Source organism: Callorhinus ursinus, unplaced genomic scaffold (assembly GCF_003265705.2).
Source record: "Callorhinus ursinus isolate GAN/ISIS: 27379988/994484 unplaced genomic scaffold, GSC_fseal_2.0 scaffold6, whole genome shotgun sequence".
NCBI lineage: Eukaryota > Metazoa > Chordata > Mammalia > Carnivora > Otariidae > Callorhinus > Callorhinus ursinus.
In genome coordinates, this window is record NW_027397068.1 from 61,434,651 (window position 1) to 61,455,873 (window position 21,223).

Sequence of the window (21,223 nt, forward strand, 5' to 3'; positions counted from 1 at the left end):
CCTGCTCATAAGTGTTGCTTTTAAATGTCAAATATAATTTTTACAGCTCAAGAGGCAAAGAATACTTTATTGTATTTAGCCATACATATGTTTATATTTTTCTTTGCTTTTTCTTCATTTCTGATGTCCTAAGATTTCTTCCATTTCCTTTTTTTTTTTTTTTTTTTTTTTTTAAGAATTTCCTTTCACCATCATTTTTGGGGCCAGTCTTCTGGTAGTAAATTATCTTAACTTTTTTTTTTTAAATTTTTTAAAAGGTTTATTTATTTCAGTGAGTGAGAGTTCAAGGGGGAGGGGAGAGAGAAGAAGGAGAGAGAAGCTCAAGCAGATTCCACGCTGAACACAGAACACGACTTGGCGCTAGATCTCACAACCCTGAGATCAGACTTGAGCTGAAACCAAGAGTCAGACACTTAACCGACTGGGCCACCCAGATGCTCCTTGTCTGAAAATGTTTTATTCCACCCTTATTCCTAACAGATATTTTCACTGGTACAGTGTTGTGGGTTGGCAGGCCTTTTTTCTCAGCATTGACAACTAGTTGGATATTTCCTTCTGGCTTCTGTGGTTTCTGAAGAGCAATCCGGTGTTCTTTTCTCACTAGCTGTTTTAAGGCTTTTTTCTTTGTCTTGGATTTTCAGAATTTGAATGTGATGTGTCTGGGTATAGATTTCTTTGAGATTATCCTCTTTGGGATATTCTGAGCTCCCTGAAACTGTAGAGTCATGTCTTATGACAAATTTGGAAAGTTGTCAGCCATTATTCATTTAAATATTTTTTCAGACTCCCATTCCTTTTTTTTTCTCATTTCTGGGGACTCCGTTGACACGCATGTTATATCTTCATTCATAGTCTCACAGATCTTTGAGGTTCATATCATTTAAAAACATCTACTTTTCCTTGTTGTTCATAATTTTTTCTTTTCTTTTTTTTTTTAAAGATTTTATTTATTTATTTGACAGAGAGAGATAGCGAGAGCAGGAACACAAGCAGGGGGAGTGGGAGAGGGAGAAGCAGGCTTCCCGCCGAGCAGGGAGCCTGATGCGGGGCTGGATCCCAGGACCCTGGGATCATGACCTGAGCTGAAGGCAGATGCTTAACCACTGAGCCACCCAGGTGCCCCTGTTGTTCATAATTTTTATTGAACTAACTTCCAGTTCACTAATTTCTTTGTCATTTGCATCCTGTTTTGATCTTTCCCTATGAAGGTTTTATTTAAGTTCAAAATTTCTGGTTGTTTCCTCTTTCATATTTTTTATTTCTTTGCTGAGATATTCTATTTTTTATTTGTTTCAAGAGTATTCATAATTGCTTCCTGGGGCATTCTTATGACATCAGCTTTAAATATCTTAACTAAAAATTCCAAATTCCCCGTCCTTTTGGTATTGCGGTCTGTTGACTGTATTTTCTCACTTTCTCATTGAAATTTAGATATTCCTGGTTTTTGCATGATGAGTAATTTTGGACAGTTTCCTGGATATTTTTAGCGTTCTATGATGGTTTTCTAATTAAATTTTTTATTTTAGCACATAGTCAACCTGTTTAGATTCAGAGTACACATCCTGGCTCACTTCTGTGGGCTGTGTTTCAAATGTTAATTTAGTTTACAAAGCCTGTGCAATGCTACTTGGCTCTGCCACTCTTGTTTGTTAACCAGATGGATAAGACTCCGTCCCACAGTATCCTGAGCACCCCCTGAGGAAGGGAAGTGTATTGCCTCATTCCTGCCTGGGTAGAGTGTGGAAATAAGGGTTCCTCCAACAGGCTCTACTAATGCAGAAAGCACTTCCTCTTTACTGCAGGAGGAAGATGGGAGTCCTAGTTCTGCCCACTGACTCCACTGGGGAGAGAAACCACCTTGTTTACTTGAGGACAGGCACAGAATTCCACCTTCAGGCCCTGTATGGAAGGGGTACCACCTGTTACTGCGGTGAAGGTGGGGAGTGCAGTCAGGGCTCTGTCCTCTCTATATAATTACGCTCATTCAGGTATTTGCTCAAATCTCTGTCCCTGATCTTTTGTAATTGTGATTGATGCGATTAATTAAAAAGCATTTTTTTATTATCCCTTTAGCATAGTCATAGGAGGAAGAGGATATAAATTTATGTAGCCATTTAGTTATCTTGACCTAGAATTCAAGTGTGGGAGATACTGAAATTTGAACACGACTGCATTCTAAAGTAACTTGGTAATTTATATTTATATTAATAAAGGAGGCATCCTTCTTCATAAGCATGCTAAGTAATAAAACATTTTGGTAGTCATTTAAAATTATGTGGTGTTAACACAGTAAACTCAGTAAAAACTGCCCAATATATGTCATTTACATGCAGTTAAAAAAAAGTTGTTTCAGTATTCTATGATAAGGACTAAAATAAATAAATTCAATGTTCTATGATGACATCTCATATATAATATTTATATTATATATTTATATATTATATTATGTATTCATATATAATATATTTTTTAAAGTTTTTTTTTATTTGAGAGAGAGACTGAGCACGAGTGAGGGGAACTCTGCCTCAGCAGAGGGAGGGGAACAAGCAGACTCCCCTCTGAGCAGGGAGCCCCACATGTGGCTCCCAGGACCCTGAGATCATGACCTGAGCCAAAGGCAAAACCCTTAACCTACAGAACCACCCAGGTGCCCCTGTATATATATAATTTAATTTCTTCATAAACTTTAAAGAAGCAACCCAACCTACATATTAATATCAAAGAATCATAAAAATTCCTAAGAAAATTGTTATGTCTAGTTAAATTATGTTTTAGTTATGTAATATTGAACACTTATCCCAGTTATTTTTCGTAATAGCTTTTTTGAGATGCAATCACATATCATGCAGTTCATCTGTTTAGACCGTACATTAGCAATCAAGCATTCTCAATTGAAATATGTTATTGGTCAGCCGGAAGCAGATGATAGTTATTGAACTGGTTTAACTTAAGTTCCTATGTTGGCTTAAAACTTTTCCTTCATAGGGATCCGTTGGTTCCTTCCAAAACTTTTTTTTGAAAATTAAAGTGTAGAATAGGAATGGTTATTATTATTTTTTTTATTGTGGTAAAATATACATGATGTAATATCTAGCGTTTGACCATTAAAAATGTACAATTCAGAGGCATTACATATTTTTACAAGGTTGTACAACCATCAAGACTATCTCCTTCTACAACTTCTTCATCATCCCAAACAGAAACTCTGTATGTACCTATTAAACAGTAATTTTTCATCTCCCTCTTCTCCCAGTCCCTGGTAACCTCTATCATGTCTTTTTTCTCTGCAAATTTGTTTTTTTTTTTTTAAGATATTTTTTATTTATTTGACAGAGAGAGACACAGCGAGAGTGGGAACACAAGCAGGGGGAGTGGGAGAGGGAGAAGCAGGCTTCCCGCTGAGCAGGGAGCCAGATGCGGGGCTTGATCCCAGGACCCTGGGACCATGACCTGAGCCGAAGGCAGACGCTTAACGACTGAGCCGCCCAGGCGCCCCTCTGCAAATTTGCTTTTTTCCAGATATGTCATATAAGTAGAAGTATACAATATTTGTCCTTTTGTATCTGACTTATTTCACTGGGTATTCTTTTGGGTCATATCATTTGAAATTAGAAGAGAGAGTGGCTAAACACTTGTGCCTTAACCCTGTCTTGCCCTATATCCTCCATTAGGGAAGAAAGAAAGACATGCAACATGAGTTCAGAGTTACACGTGCCATGCAAAGAAACCATGTTTCACCCTATTGCTCCTATCTGCTTGGGAAAAGTAGACTGTTCTTTGAATCTTTAGTTCAGATGTTACCTTCTTGGGAAGATTTCCACAACCATATTTGTCATACCTTCTTTTCCAGTCCTAGAACACTTTGAACATATTATGTTTGATATTGTTTGCATATGTGCCTTCCCTCACTAGACTGTAAGCAATGCAATGGTTTAGGCCATGTGTTTTGCAGATCTTTAGGTTCACAATGTTTGCGTTACTGCTGAAAATATTTCTTGGGCAAAAGAATAAATCCATGATAAAATTTTGCATGTAAAACCAAAATTAAAAAAATATATAGTTTTTTGACTTCATAATCATTAGTGTTATCATTTGTCTTAAACTTTTAATTGTGAAGTAATATGTATACAGGAAAATATATCATGATTTTATTAAATAAAGTATTAATTAACTTCATGGTAAGAATTAGATCTTTAATTAGGAGTAGAAGCAATCTGGTAATTGGAAGTTTAATATCACTGAGTCTAGCAGGATAAACAATAATTACTTATATTTGGAGAATTTGTATTATGACTATATTGAGTTATTTAATTATGGCCAAACTTATCCATGGCCATATAATGTTTTGGTTCTGCTATTTGAAACACTTTGACTACATTATGTAGGATAGGGCACCCAAGAATGTGTTTACAAGACATCAGAAATAGTGACACTGTTGATATAGATAGGGATGTGCTGACATTAAATAAAACAATCAACTCAAATTCTCAGCCACAGAAGTATTGAAAACCAGTATGCCAGGCTTTTAGATGTAAGAAGCTAAGGTAAAATTAAAAAACAGTAAAGAGTCACATCAGTGATGTACAACAATGGATGAGAGAAAATAATGTAAGTCACTGATGCATTCCTTTCTTCTCTTGTTTAGGGTTGCTGGAGAAAGATTACTATTGATGACTTTTTGCCTTTTGATGAAGACAACAATCTATTGCTTCCAGCCACAACCTATGAATTTGAACTCTGGCCAATGCTTCTGTGTAAAGCTATCATTAAACTGGCAAATATTGAGTATGTAGAAGGAAGAATGATCACTCACTTATATAAAAACAAAAAAACAACAAACAGCTATACATCTATCATGAGATATATCACAAGATATATTGCATATCTTTATTTTTAAAAATCAATTTAAAGGAGTTTTCTTTCCAAACAATGTAAATGTTCTGATATAAAAATGAATATGCCAAAACCACTAATTTGAAATATTGGGTTAGCCAGCAATAAGACAATATTCCCCCCAAGAGAAAATACTCAAAAATTATTCTATATCCAATGCTTTCTTAGGATGAATGGCAAGTAATCCTGAAAAATAATGTTTCAGCTTAGTGTGAGAAAGTTGTTTTGTAGGGGGAAATATTGGTTCATCTAAATGCCAAATAATATATCCTGGAATCCAGTTCAAGTTTTAGTTCTGTATATGCAGCAATAATTTACTAATCTTGAAAACCTGAACTCTTCTGAGGGATGTCAATATGTTCCTCATATTTTTGGTAACATTGGTCCCTTTTAACACATTTGTGATGAAAACTACTCATATTTGCTTCAATACTCTTTTTTTTTTTAAAGATTTTATTATTTATTTATTTGACAGAGAGAGACAGCAAGAGAGGGTGTGGGAGAGGGAGAAGCAGGTTTCCCCGCTGAGCAGGGAGCCCGATGCAGGGCTCGATCCCAGGACCCTGGGGATCATGACCTGAGCCAAAGGCAAACGCTTAACGACTGAGCCACCCAGGCGCCCCTTGCTTCAATACTCTTGTGAAATCTGCTTGCGTCTTCCATTCCTGCATGTCTTGTGTATCAACGTATATGAGACATGTCTTCCATGTTCATTCTCTTGGCTTCCACCTATGGAGACCCTAGGTCAATCCATCCCCACCCTAGCCAAGCAAAAATAGTTTAGATGCTTAAGTTGCAAAGGCGTGGCAACTTCATATCATTGCTCAGTGGGAGAATTCTCACATACACTGCACTGGCTTGAATTTGATACCTTTCACCTTCCTGCAGGGTGTGACAGCACCGCATTCTCAATGGAACACCCACATGCTCTAACAGAGATCACTTTAGCCCTTGTCTCAGAGCTCAGCCTCCACCCCTTCAGGAAACACACCCTTGTCCGTCAGAAGCCCGCTCTGCTTTTTGTGGATTTTCTTTGGTCTCGCCTTCCTTTTTTTTCCCCAAGGCTTTACAACAAAACCAGCCACTCCTACCGCCATCCTTATCATCTCTCTTTTCTCTCACCAATGCTCAATTTTTGTTTGGAATTTGTTTCACCCAGCTCACAACTCTTAATTTCAATGATTTTTTTAAAAAGAACTTAGCCCAGATCTTTTTAGGTAGCTGAATAGTACTAAGTATTCATACTGGTGACAGCTATGTTTGTTTGTTTTGAAAGAAAATAACATTCCTCTTGTTCCTAATTCTCAGACCTAACTTGAAGTTCTGAGAATTAGAGCTGAATTAACATCAGTGAAGTGTTAAAACTGTGACCTGGAAAACTGGAGTGGCATTTTGTATTTCTTAAAGCTACAGTTCCATAGAATCTTATAGCAACCTAAGAAATAAGATTATTGTTATTTTAAAAAATAGATAAATCTAGCATGGAAATAAAGGACCAGACTAAATGTAAGACATTTCTGAGGCTTTCTAGTGAACACTGAGACTGTGTGGTACAATTTATATTTGTCTATGCATTTTTTCTCAGATTTTATAGTATATAGCAGTTATTTTCATACGAGTTTTAGCTTTCTACATTAAAAATTAATATGTAGTAATTATATCAATATCATTGTGAGCTATGCAAAGGACAGAACATTATCTTTATGAAGTTTGCACAGTTGCTTCCTAATAAGATTATCCACAGAGGAGTTTAGACTAGACTGTGAACTACCCCAAGAGATTTTTGTTATCTGTGACATATGTAGACACATCAAAATCCATAATTATAAACAATAAACCAATGCAAGTTTATAAATGACAGAACATGTGACTAAGATTGTAGGATTTCTTTCTGAAAAAGGACACATATGGTCAATACCATCAATCACACCTGCTGGCACATGGTGGACTGAAGTTGTGACCCCTGGCCGCAGTAGGGGTACGACATTTATGTGTGTTAATGTAAATAGACTAATCACTTCAGAAAACAAAAGGACTAAAATGGGAAGAGTGATATTCGGTCATTCAGTCTCATTGGACTTTATGCTATGGTGGTAGATCTACTCTTTTGAATAGGATAAAAGATGTTTCTAGTCTCTCTGGAATTATCTAAGGATTTAATTAGGGATATCTGATGCCCATCTTGACCTGCCATGTATAAGACTGATTTAATACACAGCCTCATAGGCATCTTAGGATAATAACTGAAACCAGAAAGATAAAAGACACTGTTCTATTTTTTAAAGAACATGTTAGCATATTGAATATATAAAATATATAGCACCTAAATTTACATATTTTATATATGTGCATATGTTTTATGTATATGACATGAATATTAATTTATATCTTTTTAAAATAAGGCTTATACCATGTTTTTAAAATAAACATGAAATTTTATCTTTGGATCTCTTTAAGTGCTTTAACAAAACAAATCATCTGGCTGTTGGAATAGTATTTTCTTGTATTCTAATATATAACCACTATGACTCCTACATTTTTTATGATGATATCACTGTTTATTAAAGATTCCTAGTCCTTATATACCTGTCTGTTTTCAAATGTTACTAACTATAGTATTGTGCATTTGCCTTTTTAGCATTCATATAGCGGAGAGGAGAGACCTAGGGGAGTTCACTGTTATCCATGCACTTACAGGATGGCTACCGGAAGTGATCTCTCTCCAGTAGGTTTTACCATTAAGTTCTTCATATATTTTTTTCTTTCCTCCCCAGTAATGTTTCTTGAACCAAAACATTCTTAATCTTTAAGAAAATTTCAAGAAATGACACATTTTACAAAATGTTTGTGAAAATACTATTTTAGAGTATTCTATAAAATTCCTTGAGAATTTCAGGATAAATTCTGTTTCCTTAAAAAGACTGTGAATTTAATCTTTGAATATCTGGATTACAAATATGAAAACAATGTTAATTCTTTATTATGGTAAATATTTACATGCGTCCCTTTATATCTATACAGCTACTACACTTACTCAATACAGAAACATAAAGGCGACCTTTAATTAACTACACATATTAGGAAATAATTAATAATAATGAAACACCTATTGGGCCTTAGGCACTTTAATATATTATTTCTACTTAAAAACCACAGTCCTGAAAATATTATTTAATCATTCATACGGCCTCATCAGCTGGGTATATGTCATTACAAATGAGGAAACTGAAGCCCAGAGTGGTTTGGTTTTTACAAGAAGATCAAATCCATAGCACAGTTATCAATTTGGATCATCTCCAATCTTTGATTCATTTTGGGAATCTACCATTCTCAAAGGGTCCAGGTTAGAGGAGATTGAATTCAGCCCCCAGTTACTTGGATTCTACCATCTGAAGCATCTTTTCAGCAGGATAAACTAGCTGTTGCTTGGTTCAAATAAACAGAAGCTTTTCAGTTTGATATAGCCCTACTTTTTATTCTTGCATTTGTTGCCCTTGTTTTTGGAGTCAAATCCAAAACAAAGAAACAAAAAACAGTATGAGACCAACATCAAAAAGCTTATGTTTTCTGTAGGAGTTTTTTGGTAAAACCATATAAAACCGGGCGCCTGGGTGGCTCAGTTGGTTAAGTGACTGCCTTCTGCTCAGGTCATGATCCTGGAGTCCCGGGATCGAGTCCCACATGGGGGGGGGGGTCCCTGCTCAGCAGGGAGTCTGCTTCTCCCTCTGACCCTCCCCCCTCTCATGTGCTCTCTCTCTCTCTCAAATAAATAAATAAAATCTTTAAAAAAAAACATATAAAACCATGCATTCAAGTCTTTAACCCATTATGAACTGATTTTTGTGTATAGTGTATGATAACGGTCTGGTTTCATCCTTTTGCATGTATCTGTCCAGTTCTTCCAACACCATTTCCTGAGGAGGCTATCTTTTCCACATTGTGTATCCTTGACTCCATTGTCATAAGTTAATTGACTATATATGGGTGGGTTTATTTCTGAGTTCTCTATTGTGTTCCATTGATCTAAGTGTCTGTATGTCAATAGCATACTGTTTGATCATTATAGATTTGTGACATAGTTTGAAATCAAGAAGTGTGATGCCTCCAGCTTTGTTCTTTCTCACAATAGTTTTGGCTCTTAAGAGTTTTTTTGTGGCTCAATAAAAATTTTATGATTGTTTTTCCTATTTCTGTGAAAAATGTCATTAGAATTTTGATAGGGATTGCATTGAATCTGTAGATGACTTTGGGTAGTATGGACATTTTTACAATATTGATTCTTCCAGTCAATGAGCCCAGAATGTCTTTCCATTTATTTGTGTCATCTTCAACTTCTTTTTATTAACATCCTATAGTTTTCAGTGTACAAGTCTTTCACCTCCTTGGTTAAATTTATTCCTAGGTATTTTATTCCTTTTGAGGCGATTGTAAATGGGATTGTTTATTTGTGTTTCTGATGATTCATTTAGTGTATAGAATGCAACAGATTTTTGTATATTGATTTTGTATCCTGCAACCTGACTGAAGTCATTTATTGGCTTAATAGTTTCTGGTGGCATCTTTTGGGTTTTCTACATATATTAGGTCATCTGCAAATAGTGACAATTTTACTTCTTCCTATCTAATTTGGACGTCTTTTATTTCTCTTTCTTGCCTACTTGCTTTGGTTAAGACCTGCAATACTACTGAATGAAAATGGTGAGAGTTGGCATCCTTGTCTTGTTCCTGATCTTGAGGAAAATATTTTAGATTTTCACAGTTGATTGAGTATGATATTAACTGTGGGCTTGTCATATTTGGCCATTATTATGTTGCGGTATGTTCTCTCAATACCCAATGTGTTGAGTTTTTTTATCATAAATGGATGTTGAATTTTGTCAAATGTTTTTTCTCCATTTATTGAGATAACCTTATGATTTTTAATGAATGATAAAAATCATAATCATTGTTAATCTGGTGTATCACATAGATTTGCAAATGTTGAATCATACTTACTTACATCCCTGGAATTAATCTCACTTGTTCATGGTATATTTCCTTTTAATGTATGTTGAATTCTATTTGTTAATATTTTGTTGAGGATTTTTGCCTCTATGTTTATCAGAGATTTTGGTCAGTAATTTCCTTTACTCGTGGTGTCCTTGTCTGGTTTTGGTATCAAAGTAATGATGGCCTTATAAAATGAGTTAGAATGTATTCCTTCTATGTTTTTCCAAAGAGTTTGAGAAGGATTGGTATTAATTATTCTTTAAATGTTTGGTAGAATTCACCAGTGAAGCCTAGAGTTTTGTTTGTTGGGATTGTTTTGATTGCTGATTCAATACCTTTGCTAGTAATTGGTCTGTTAAGATTTTCTATTTCTTTATTATTTGGAAATTAATGTTGATGTGTTTTATCTAAGACCAGGATATATGGACAAAGTATGGGAGCTCTTGAAAGAAATATTGCCTGAATTTAAGCTGTCAGTTGAGTCCAGTTCTGAAAGCAAAATAGCTGTGTTAGATGCCAAATTAAAAGAACCAGGGAAAGAAGTGAAGGATGGCAAAGAATTCAAACCTGAAGGTTCAGCGACAGCACTAAAGATACCTGAGAAAAGTGACAAGGCTCCAAAAGGTAAGACATTTTATATTGTCATTCGTATGTTCAATATGGATATTGCATATAAATGGTCTACAGTCGTTGCTGAATTTAATGATTATTTATTGTCATTATCATTTACTAAGTGTTGTGAAAATAATTAAGATCCTATCTTTCTAGGATTTTAGAACTAGTAATGTAGTTTACTAGATGTTAGTTATTATCCTATATTTTGCTGTCTTTTAAAATCAAGGGCAACTGTATATTTTGATGATACTGAAGTAGTATAGTGTTAACATAAGAAGAGACATTAAGTGTCAATTTCCATTACACACACTTCCTTATATGTTATATGTAGAGTGGAATGGAGCAAAACTGCAAAGGGAAAGTTGTTCTATTTTCTCTTTTATTCCCCCCACCAAGGAAATGCAAAATAGACACAGTATGGATTATGATTTGCTGACCATTTATTGTAAGGTAGAAGTTCAAATTTCAAAATAAAATAATTTCAAGCTATCTTACAGTGTAGGATCTTAAAGGAAGAAATATATTGAATAATTATCTTATATTTTCTAAAATATTTCATATAGCTATGCATATGAATAATAATGCTTTTATAGTAAAGTAGAATTAAATATACTAGAATATACCCAGCTTTTTTATATACCTCAAGAGCTTTTATAATGATCTTTCAAATATTTGTTTTATAAAATCTTATATTTTGCCCAAATTGTTCCTTATCAAGATCTTATTTACCAGCATTTACCACACAGAATTATTACTATAAATGTTCCTCAAGAATTTCCCAAGATCAAGTGTATGAGTGATATCTGCCTATCATAAGCCCTTCTTTAAATGACCTAATGTGCATTAGTTTATGAAAGAAAACAGAACAAGAAGGCTGATTAAATTTGTTTTACCTAGCATATCTCAAATTAATTTGAACTTAGAAGCCCTTTTTCATGTATCACAAATTAACATATGTTCATCCATCCATTCAGATATACTATTTGCTGAGTAGAATACCAATAAATGTTCCAGGAATTAATGATCATCCGGTGAACAAAATCCACTGTGAAGCTTATCTCCTAGTGCTTATGATCTAGGGAGAGAGACTAACATTAATTTTAATTTTAAAAACCATAACCATATACTAAGACATGAGCCTTGGAGGAAAATACAGAAAACTATGGGAGTTCATATTTAGTCTAGGACATTAGGGAAGAATTCCCTAAGGAATTTTGAGCTATGTTCGCAAAGATGAGAGGGATTTCTTGAAGATGAGGGAAAGAGCATTTTCTGTGAGAAAACAGCAGATGTATATACGTTATGATGCAGTAGAAGGAATGAGAAAATTAGCCTCATTCTAAAATGAGAAAATTAGCCTAAAATTATTTATAATATATAAAATTATATATTAATATATATAATATAAATTATATTTAATGATCATCTCCATTTAGCAAAAAAATATGTGTAGTCAATAATCATGTCTTTGGCAGTACATTGTCAATTTTCAAAGTTTTCTCTTACTTTATTTTGATGTTTCTAATTAGAGGTGAGTAGTGTTTTGGGAAATTTGTGGCTATAGTTTTACATTTAAATAACACTATTGTTTTGGCCTTCTTTTCAACATAATAACTGAATAAGTAATATAGTTTGAGGTTTTGTAGTTAAAAGACTTATCATATCTATTTTTTAATATGTTAGAAAAAGCAGATGCAAAAGATGTCGGGAAGAAGAAGAGTAAAAATGGAGAAAAAGAGAAGGAAAAAGAAAAATTCAAATGGTCACTTCATGCTTCAAGACCCTCATCAGATGTACAGTACTCTCTGCAGTCTCTGTCAGATTGTAAGCTTTCAGTATGCTAGAGTAATAGCTATTTTAGCTACTTCTTAAAATGTTGGGAAACTTTGGAGTTTACAAAGTTGGAATATCACTTTGGAATACAAAAGTGTACTGCCTGTTGAGACATTATCTAAATAAATGTGCTCAAGTTTGCCCATAATTGTTAAACTCTCAAATCAGTATGCATATGGGGGCAAAGTCTTACATGTGAGACAGAAGCCAAGGTTGTCCAAATTTTTATGGTACAACAGTCACAGAAGTGTTTGCATGGAGGAGGACATATACTAGTAAGTGTATATGCTATGTATTAGCACATAACAAATAATCTATAATACATAAAATACAACATATATTATATGACACATATTGTATAATATCCATAAATATTAATGTATAATTGTATAAACTATATAAATATAAAATATAATTACATATCAGTGTATACAAATATATATTAGTATATGTCTTCCTTTGTATAAATTATATATGTATATATGTATATAAACTCTATATGTATGTATATACGTGTGTGTGTGTGTGTGTGTGTGTGTGTGTGTGTGTGTGTGTGTATACATACATGCCTGAATTCAGGTCTCTGCTCCATGAAAAATATACAAGCTTAATTTTTAAGTGTAAAAATATGTTTTCATGCATTTGGTATATTTTACATTTTAATCTATTCTAGAGAGATCCTGTGTCTAACATATTTTGTGGGTCTAAAAATATTATTCTTTAATAAATATCTAATACAGTTCAGTATTAGTGCTTGAATTTGTAAAGGAATAAAACAAACTTTTTAATTAAAAAATAAAGATAATAGAGGAAAATAAATTATACCATTTTAGCCAGAATCTGTAAAGAACAAAAGCATACTGAATCAAATATAGTAATTTCAGGTCTGTTAAGAAACATGAAAAATTAAGTGATGCTCAGAAGCATTCAATATTAAGTAATCCATATTGTATACCTGAAACTAATATAACACTGTATGCTAACTATCCTGGAAATAAATAAATAAATAAATAAATAAATAAATTATATACACACACACACATATATATATATATGGCCAGGAAATTCTATACACACGCATATAAAACAATCCTGGCTAAGTTACTGACTTAGTTTTCCTTCTTCATGGAATGATTAGTTTGTTTTCTTTCTTCTTGAAATGACATAGAAAGTTCTGAACTTCTTTATATTCAAATTAAGGTTTTATCTATGAAAGCTAAAAAAATTTCATTTTAAAATCATTCCTTTTGAATATAATCATTTGTAGACTCTTCTAGTGACATTGACTAGTAGCTAGAGTTTTTCTGATAACTTTTTTTATAGTGACATAAAATGATTTCTTAAGCAATTAAATGGTACTAAGATGAAGGTAATACTAATGAGATGTTCTATAAAATAGAAGCACATGTGACATTTAACATTTATTAAATACATTTACAGTCATTTACCTATTTTTCACGTGCAAAGATATGCCCATTAAGGAATTTGAACAATTTGGAATGATCTACTGACAAACCCATTTGGCGAGAATTTCCATGACATGATATATGTTTTTTTTACAGGTTCTTCAGCAATACAGTCTCCTCACATGGTTGTATATGCTACCTTTACACCCCTCTATTTATTTGAAAAGAAGATCTTTGCATTAGAAAAAATGGTAAGCACTCAAGGCCAGGAAGCCCAGTACCATTTATGGTGTGTATGTGTGTGTGTGTGTGAATGGGTAAGAGAGAGAGGGAGGTAGGGAGGGAGAGACAGAGAGAGAGATATTTGTTGTCATTGAATGTATACCAGAATTTAAAATTCTGGTCCTGGATTTCAGTCTACTTATCTTTAAAAAAAATAGACACTTGAACACAGGGACCTGGAACATTCAAAATTATCTTAGATGATTGTAATAATTCCCTGTTTAAAAAAATGTAGACTCATGTATTATCATTTTGTTCCATTCTAAGCAAAAAAAAAGGCACATAAGTTATATATTTCAGAATCATGTAAACATATTTAAATAATAATAAATTACCTTTCCATAAACAGATCATAAATATTTTCTTAACATAAGATGATTTAAATAACTGACATCCACAGTTGGTCAACTACTACTATAACCTCCTTGTAATCTTTAGATAATACAAAAAATGTTAACTGATTTTTTCTTATAAGTCTAACAATTTAGAGAAAATTTAGAAAATGTACACAAAGGCATTGAAATGAAAATATTCATAGTATAAATACCTAGACATAGGCAATGCTAACATTTTGGGATATACCCTTTGATTTTTTTCTTCTGTGCATATATTCTGTGTCTATATGAATATACTTTTTTACACAGTGGAATTAAATGTTATGAATTTATTAAATTTTGGAAGCCAGCTTTTTCACTTTACACTATATCATTAATTTTTTTCCATGATGTTAAGTATTTGACCACATAAAATTTAGCAGTGGCATGGCATGTATGGGTTTCCCATCATTTTTAAATATATATATATTTAAGTAAATTTATACCCCCTTTACCCATTTCTCCCACCCCTACCTTCTACCTCTGACAACTCTACTGATCTGTTCTCTGCTTCTGTGAGCTTGTTTTGTTTTGTTTTAGATTCCACATATGATAGAGCATAAAGTATTTGTCTTTCTCTGTCTGACTTATTTCATTCAGCATAATGCCCTTGAAATCCATCCATGTTGTCACAAATGGAAAGATTTCATTCTTTTTATGGCCGAGTAATATTCCATCATTCTGTTTTCTTTTTGCCGCTCTAATAGGGTGAGTTCTACTGCCTTGTCTCTGAGTTGACTAATCCTTTCTTCTGCTTCATCTAGGCTGTTGTTGAAATTTTCTAGTGTATTTTTCAGTTTAGTTACTGTATTCTTCTGCCCTTTGACTACTCTTGGGTACTTTCTTATATTTCCATTTTTTGTTGAAGTTCTGTGTTCATCCATTTTTCTCCCCAGTTCAGTGAGCATTTTTGTGACCACTACCCTGAACTTTTTATCAGACAAATTACTTATCTTCCTTTTATTAAGTTTTTCTTTGAGTTTTTATTTTGTTCTCTCTCTTTCTCTTTTGGAACATATTCCTCTGTTCTTCACTTGCTTAATTCTATTAGTTTCTATACAGTTGATGGAATAACCATCTCTCCCAGTCTTGAAGGAGTGGCTCCATTTAGTAGATGAAGCTTGTCATTCAACCCTGCCTCAGTTCTGCTTGTCTCTTAAACCTTTGTGCTTATCTGGGCAGAAGCTATTATATTTTTAATAGCTTCCCATCAGTGAGGATGTGCTAAGACCTGTCAGTGTCCCTAAGGGAAGGATCTTAGCATTTTGATTCAAGCAGTTTGGAAGTCAGACCTAGGAGCAGCAGCTTTTAACAAGTATGCAAATATACACAGTCCTAGGATTCGCAAGTGGCCAGGTTCTCTGGTAGCATCGGCAGTCACAAAAAGTTGGGGTTCCAAATGATCAAAAAACCCTTTTCTCAGATTCTGGTGAGGTTCAACAAGGCAGAGGGAGAATGCCAAGATGGTGTCCACAGCCTGCACTCCTTGACAGCAAGCAGCTCCATAGTTCACTGAGGGTGTGCCCAATCCCACCTGACTGAAGCCTGCCTCAGGCTGAAGCTCCAGGACAAGCCAAGAGTCCTTCTTCATTGAAAGACTGGGGGTGTGGCTCCATTTGCTGTCCGCACAGTGCCCTGGGAGTGGCAGCTGGCCAAGGACTGTCTCTCCAATTGCCACAGTCCCATGGCATCCAGGAATGCAAGCCCCCCCTTGCTACCAGAGCCAGACAATCAAGAGGCTTCCTCTGAGTGGAAGCTGCAAAAATTGGGGTGCCAGACATAAAAACCAGGGCACCCGCCATGTGTAAGTCTCCCCTCCAGGAGACACGGGTTCTCCGGAGTGTGGTAGAGGGAAAGCACAAAGATAGAGCTTGCCCTCTGAGGTCTCTGGAAAGGATCATTGTCAGTCCCATGATGTGTGTTTAATTAGAAATCTGCTCCTCAGGCTGCCCCTGAGAGGATTACTTAATAGGCCTCCTCCGCGGAAAGACTGAACTCCTGGATCTGTTGCCTCTTGTTGTGCCCCGGGGGTGGCAGCTGGTTAACGACTCTTTCTCCATGGGTTACAGTCTTGTGGGACACACAAGCTAAGCTCCACTGGCTGGAGAGTTGTCCCCTGGCAGCAGTCGCAAAATCGGTTGCAAAACCCATAAGACCAGGCAAATTCCCCTGGCCCCCAGAGCCAGGCGGTCAAGAGGCATTCCCTGGGTGGCAGCTACAAAGATCAGGCATCAGAGGCTTATGAAAAGCTTCTTTCGAGGAGATACTGGTGTACTGGAGCAGGGCAAAGGGAGAGTGCGAACCTGGCTCCCACCCCGGGGTTCCTGGAGAATGTTCCAGCAGACACCTACATGTGTGTGTGGAATAAGATGCCGGCCCCTCAGGATGGGGCTTTAATACAGGCAGGTGAGCCTCTTTCACTTTGGGTGCAGTCGGCCAAACTTTGATTAGATATAAAAATCACTTTTCTCCCTCCCTTTGTAAAGGGTAAAATCCACCAGATTACTTGCTCTTCACTGTACTGAGACAAACACAATATTGCATTTGGAGCTTATGAAATCCTAACCCCTTGGGGGACTCCCAGACATCCAGCACTTTGGTTGTAGAATTCCATATGCTCTGAAATCACTGCACTTAAAGTAGAAGACTAGATGGTATAGTAATATAAACATAAATGTTCAGTGGGTTAGTTAAAAACAGTTGGATATTAAAAATTCAAGGAAAATTTGGTTGAAGTGTAAATAATCCAGTTGGGTGCTCATTGCACTTACTATGCAGTATATTTGTCTTCTAGATGATTTGCCCAGGCAGCATAATGTTATCACTCCTTCTTCTCTCTCCCTCCTCCTTTCTCCAGGCCCTCCTCCTTCCTTTCCTCCTCCTCTGTCCTTTTTGAATAGAAACCATTTCTTCATGTGAAAGTCTGCCATTTAACAGGGGTAATATTGTCAAGATTACAGGGCATAATGTGCCACTATGAATGTAGAGATAGTGGCAGTTTCTCTGATTTTAATTCAAAGTTAAGTAACTTTAGTCATTGCCTAAATCCAAGTGTGCTTCCTTGGCCTCCCACCAATTTAAGTCTCTGAGTAAGATTTGAGCTGGTCATCTATCTCAGCCCTCAGTTTTTAAAAAAATCCTTATGTGGCACTGGTCTAGCCATTCTCTTAAGTATTCCAGAGATCTAACACCATGGACTGCAAAATGACCTAAGCTGTGCTTTGTGGAGTGCCATGGTCTCTTATGCGACATACTTAAACACTTTTTAAAACTACAAAATATAAGAAGGGGATGAGTACATCACACACACACACACATACACACCACACAAAATAATCCATCTGAATGCTTGGCTGTCCTGCTGAGAAATTAATATTTAAACAAAAAGTTAGTTTTCAATTTAAAGGACAAAAAAGATCACCTATGTTTGTTGTTAATTCAACACATGTCTATTGATTTTCTGTTATGTACTAACAATGATTTAGTCTTTGAGGACCTGGTAATAAGCAAGATGAACAAAACTCCCTCCTTAGAAAACTCAGTCTAATGAAGAAGACAGACAAGCCAACAATAGTAATAAAGTTAGAAAATTGGTATAACAGAGATCATACAAGGTGTCTGGCATATGGTAGAAATAGCATTCAAATAATGTGTGTTGGATGACTGACCAAATGAATGAATGAATGAGCAGAAAAATGAATATGGTGCACATAGCAGCAACACATCTTTCTGTCTAATGGTTGACTAAGGATGTCTTCGCAAAGGAAGAAGTGTTTAAGTGATGGCCTTAAGAAGTTAGCTTAGTAAATAGGAAAAAGTGTGTTCAAAGCAGAGGAATGTTTTTGTTGGAAAGTCTGGAGGCGAAGGAGAGCTCACTGGGTTCAGAGGAGTAATAGAAATTGAGCAGATGGCAAGGGGAGAAGACTCAGAGGCAGCTTGAGATGTGGGAGGGAGTCAGGACACCCAGAGTGTTATAAATCCTTCCTCTGGGGGTTGAAAATGGCTTAAGGGACCCAGAGGTTCAGGAATTAGCCCAATGTCTGTAATAGCAGTTAAATGAACTATTTCACCCATCTCCCCATCCACCTCCCATCTGGTAACCATCAGTTCTCTATAACCATCAGGTAAGAGTCTGTTTCTTGGGTGAAATAGGTGATGGGGATTAAGGAGCACACTTGTTGCGATGAGCACTGGGTGAATTGTTGAATCACTATATTGTACACCTGAAACTCATATAAAATAATGAATGAACTTCAAGGCTATAATGAACTGGCTATAGCCTCACAGTCTCTCTAACTTACCTGCTGATTCTTTTACATTAGCTATTAGGCTAATCTAGTTCTCCTGGTCAAATCAGAATATAACGAGATACAATGTTTTAAAGATAAGTCAACAGAGGGATGCCCAGCTGGCTCAGTTGGTTAAGCGTCTGCCTTTGGCTCAGGTCATGGTCCCAGGGTCCTGGGATCAAGTCCTGTGTTGGGGGGTGGTCCGTGCTGAGCAGGGAGCCTTCTTCTCCATCTCCCACTCCCCCTGCTTGTGCTCTTGCTTCACTCTCTCTTGCATGTGTGCACTCTCTCTAGCAAATAAAAATAAATAAAATATTTAAAAAAAGTTAAATCAACAGAAAAAGTTTGTATTCTAATGGAATTTTGTTAAATGCAGTGTACTGCTAAAAATTATAGCCCCAAAGACATGAGACCAATATGTAAAATGAAGTGAAAAAAGAATTTGTCCAGACTCAAGAAAAAGAAAACTTGGAAAGGAACAAGATGGCACGAATTACCCCTTTTCTTGTTTTTGGATATTCTAAATAGTTTTAGTTTTATTTAAATAAGTAATCTGCAAGTTCTAAGAAAGCCACCCACTTGCTCAAACTCCTACTTTTAGACTGTTTGAGGTGTGTCTGGCCGGCTCAGTTGGTAGAGCATGTGACTCTTGATCTCAGAGTTGTGAGTTCCAGCCCTACCTTGGCGGTAGAGTTTAATAAAAAAAAAAAAAAAGAATGTTTGAGGTGGGATGGGCCAGAGGAGTGAAAGCATCTTCTGGGCAAAGAAACTTCTAATCTGAGTCTATACATGAAATTTAAAAAAATATTTCTTGAGTGCCTACTCAGGGTTTCACCTGAGTGAAAATTTACCATTCTAAATCTCTCTCTGCCCCTAATTCTAATGTAAGAAAGTTTGAGGTCCTTTAACAAAGTTCCTCTGCATCAAACTGTAACTATTATCGAAAGCATTACTTTACATCATTCAGAAGTATCTTAAAGTATGTTAGAAATAAAATGAAGTATAAGAAATCGGCTTACTTACCTTAAATCCAGCTAGTACTTTTGTGGATTCAAACAATACAATAGGTCTTAATACTATACTTAATTATTTGACACAAAACCTCACATTTTCAAATGCTTTAAATAATTTGATTTTCTGATGCTAAAAAGAGTAAAGAATCCTAAAAGACTAAAGAATCTACATATTTGGTTGCAGTTATAAGAAGGATTTGAGATATGTAGACCAAATTTGATGAATAATAAACTATCTGGAAGTGATTCAACTTATAAAAACTACTTTGGGCATGGCTTCTACTTTGGAGATGACGTATAAATTTTAGAGTGTACTTTTTTTGGTTACTATCCTGAAGCATTGTCTTATTGAACAACATCAATAAATTCTCCCATAAATTCCCTTTTTGGGTGATGGGAAACTTTTAAACTTGGCAGGGTAAAAGTTGTAGAAAAAGGTTTAGACTTTAGATCTATGAGAAAACATTTTTAAGCCATTATAAGGCATAATCCCAGAGGTTTCCAAAGTTTTTCTCAAGAAATTGCTAAAATTCACAGAAAAGGCTAAAGGGGATGTAACAATTTCCTCTGCTTTTTTTTTTTTTAAAGTGGGTTCCACACCCAATGTGGAGCCCAACATGGGACGTGAACTCACAACCCTGAAAATCGAGACCTGAGCTGAGATCAAGAGTGCGATGCTTAACTGACTAAGCCACCCAGGCACCCCTCCTCTGCTTCCTCCCTTAAACATTGAATCACTTTCCTCTTTATTCTGCATATTTATCACACTTTTAAGTGGCTTTTCTGGACTCAATATTGCACTGATTAGCTCCTTCCAATTATTAATTAATTGTTACAATCATTAATAAATCATTAAATCATCAATCCATAGTTAATCCCTGGATTTAGAGAGAACTATTTCATCTCACAGATACCCCACCTATTTCCTCCTCCCAGAAGTATAGATTGAGCTGTTGCGAAACAGTCACGAGGGCAAGGACATTCTGGCTGAGGCAATAATTTGGAATAGGCTAATAGGGGGGTTTCTGGTCCTAATTTAAATGACTGTTCTATAAATTTACATTTTCAAGCATTGCTACTTGCAGAGAAATCAATGATGCAAAATCACTAGGAAGAAAAATAGTTATTGGCAAAACTGACTTAAATGTACTTATTTTCTTTTACTTTAAATGTTTCAACATTTAGACTGTGAATGCCAGAATTTGACTCCAGAATATATTACTTTAACTCTCACAGACTTTTTGATTTCTTCTGGCATATTTCAGCCATCAGTTAGTAACTGACGTTCTCCATCAGCACGATTCTGAATTGTTCCAAAGCAGCAGAGTAGCTTTAGGACATCTGAACGGTCGCATAGGGGAAGCATCTTCCCAGAGAATTGCTTGATTTGGCAGGATTTCAGGAGAATTGCTTGATTTGGCAGGATTTCAGGCAGCCTCTCTCCTCTGGCTTTCCATGACTGGCTCCATTGTCCAGAGAGATCATGGGGATTTCCTGTGGGAGAGTCTCTGTTTGAGGGTGAGGGCATA

General features: G+C 35.5%; 1 protein-coding gene across 9 annotated transcripts in view; it reads left to right on the plus strand.

The window, feature by feature from the left end:
- Positions 1-21,223, plus strand: part of ADGB (androglobin) — a 166,054-nt gene that overhangs the window by 46,242 nt on the left and 98,589 nt on the right. For 8 of the 9 annotated variants that reach the window (XM_073894052.1, XM_073894055.1, XM_025866291.2 and 5 more), the window contains 5 exons: positions 4,646-4,785; positions 7,532-7,618; positions 10,295-10,506; positions 12,181-12,321; positions 13,893-13,987. In XM_073894052.1, the coding sequence (XP_073750153.1) occupies positions 4,646-4,785; positions 7,532-7,618; positions 10,295-10,506; positions 12,181-12,321; positions 13,893-13,987 (675 nt within the window). Of the gene's footprint in view, positions 1-1,846; positions 1,989-4,645; positions 4,786-7,531; positions 7,619-10,294; positions 10,507-12,180; positions 12,322-13,892; positions 13,988-21,223 lie in introns of those variants that run through there. The other variant, XM_073894057.1, reaches the window with a different exon arrangement.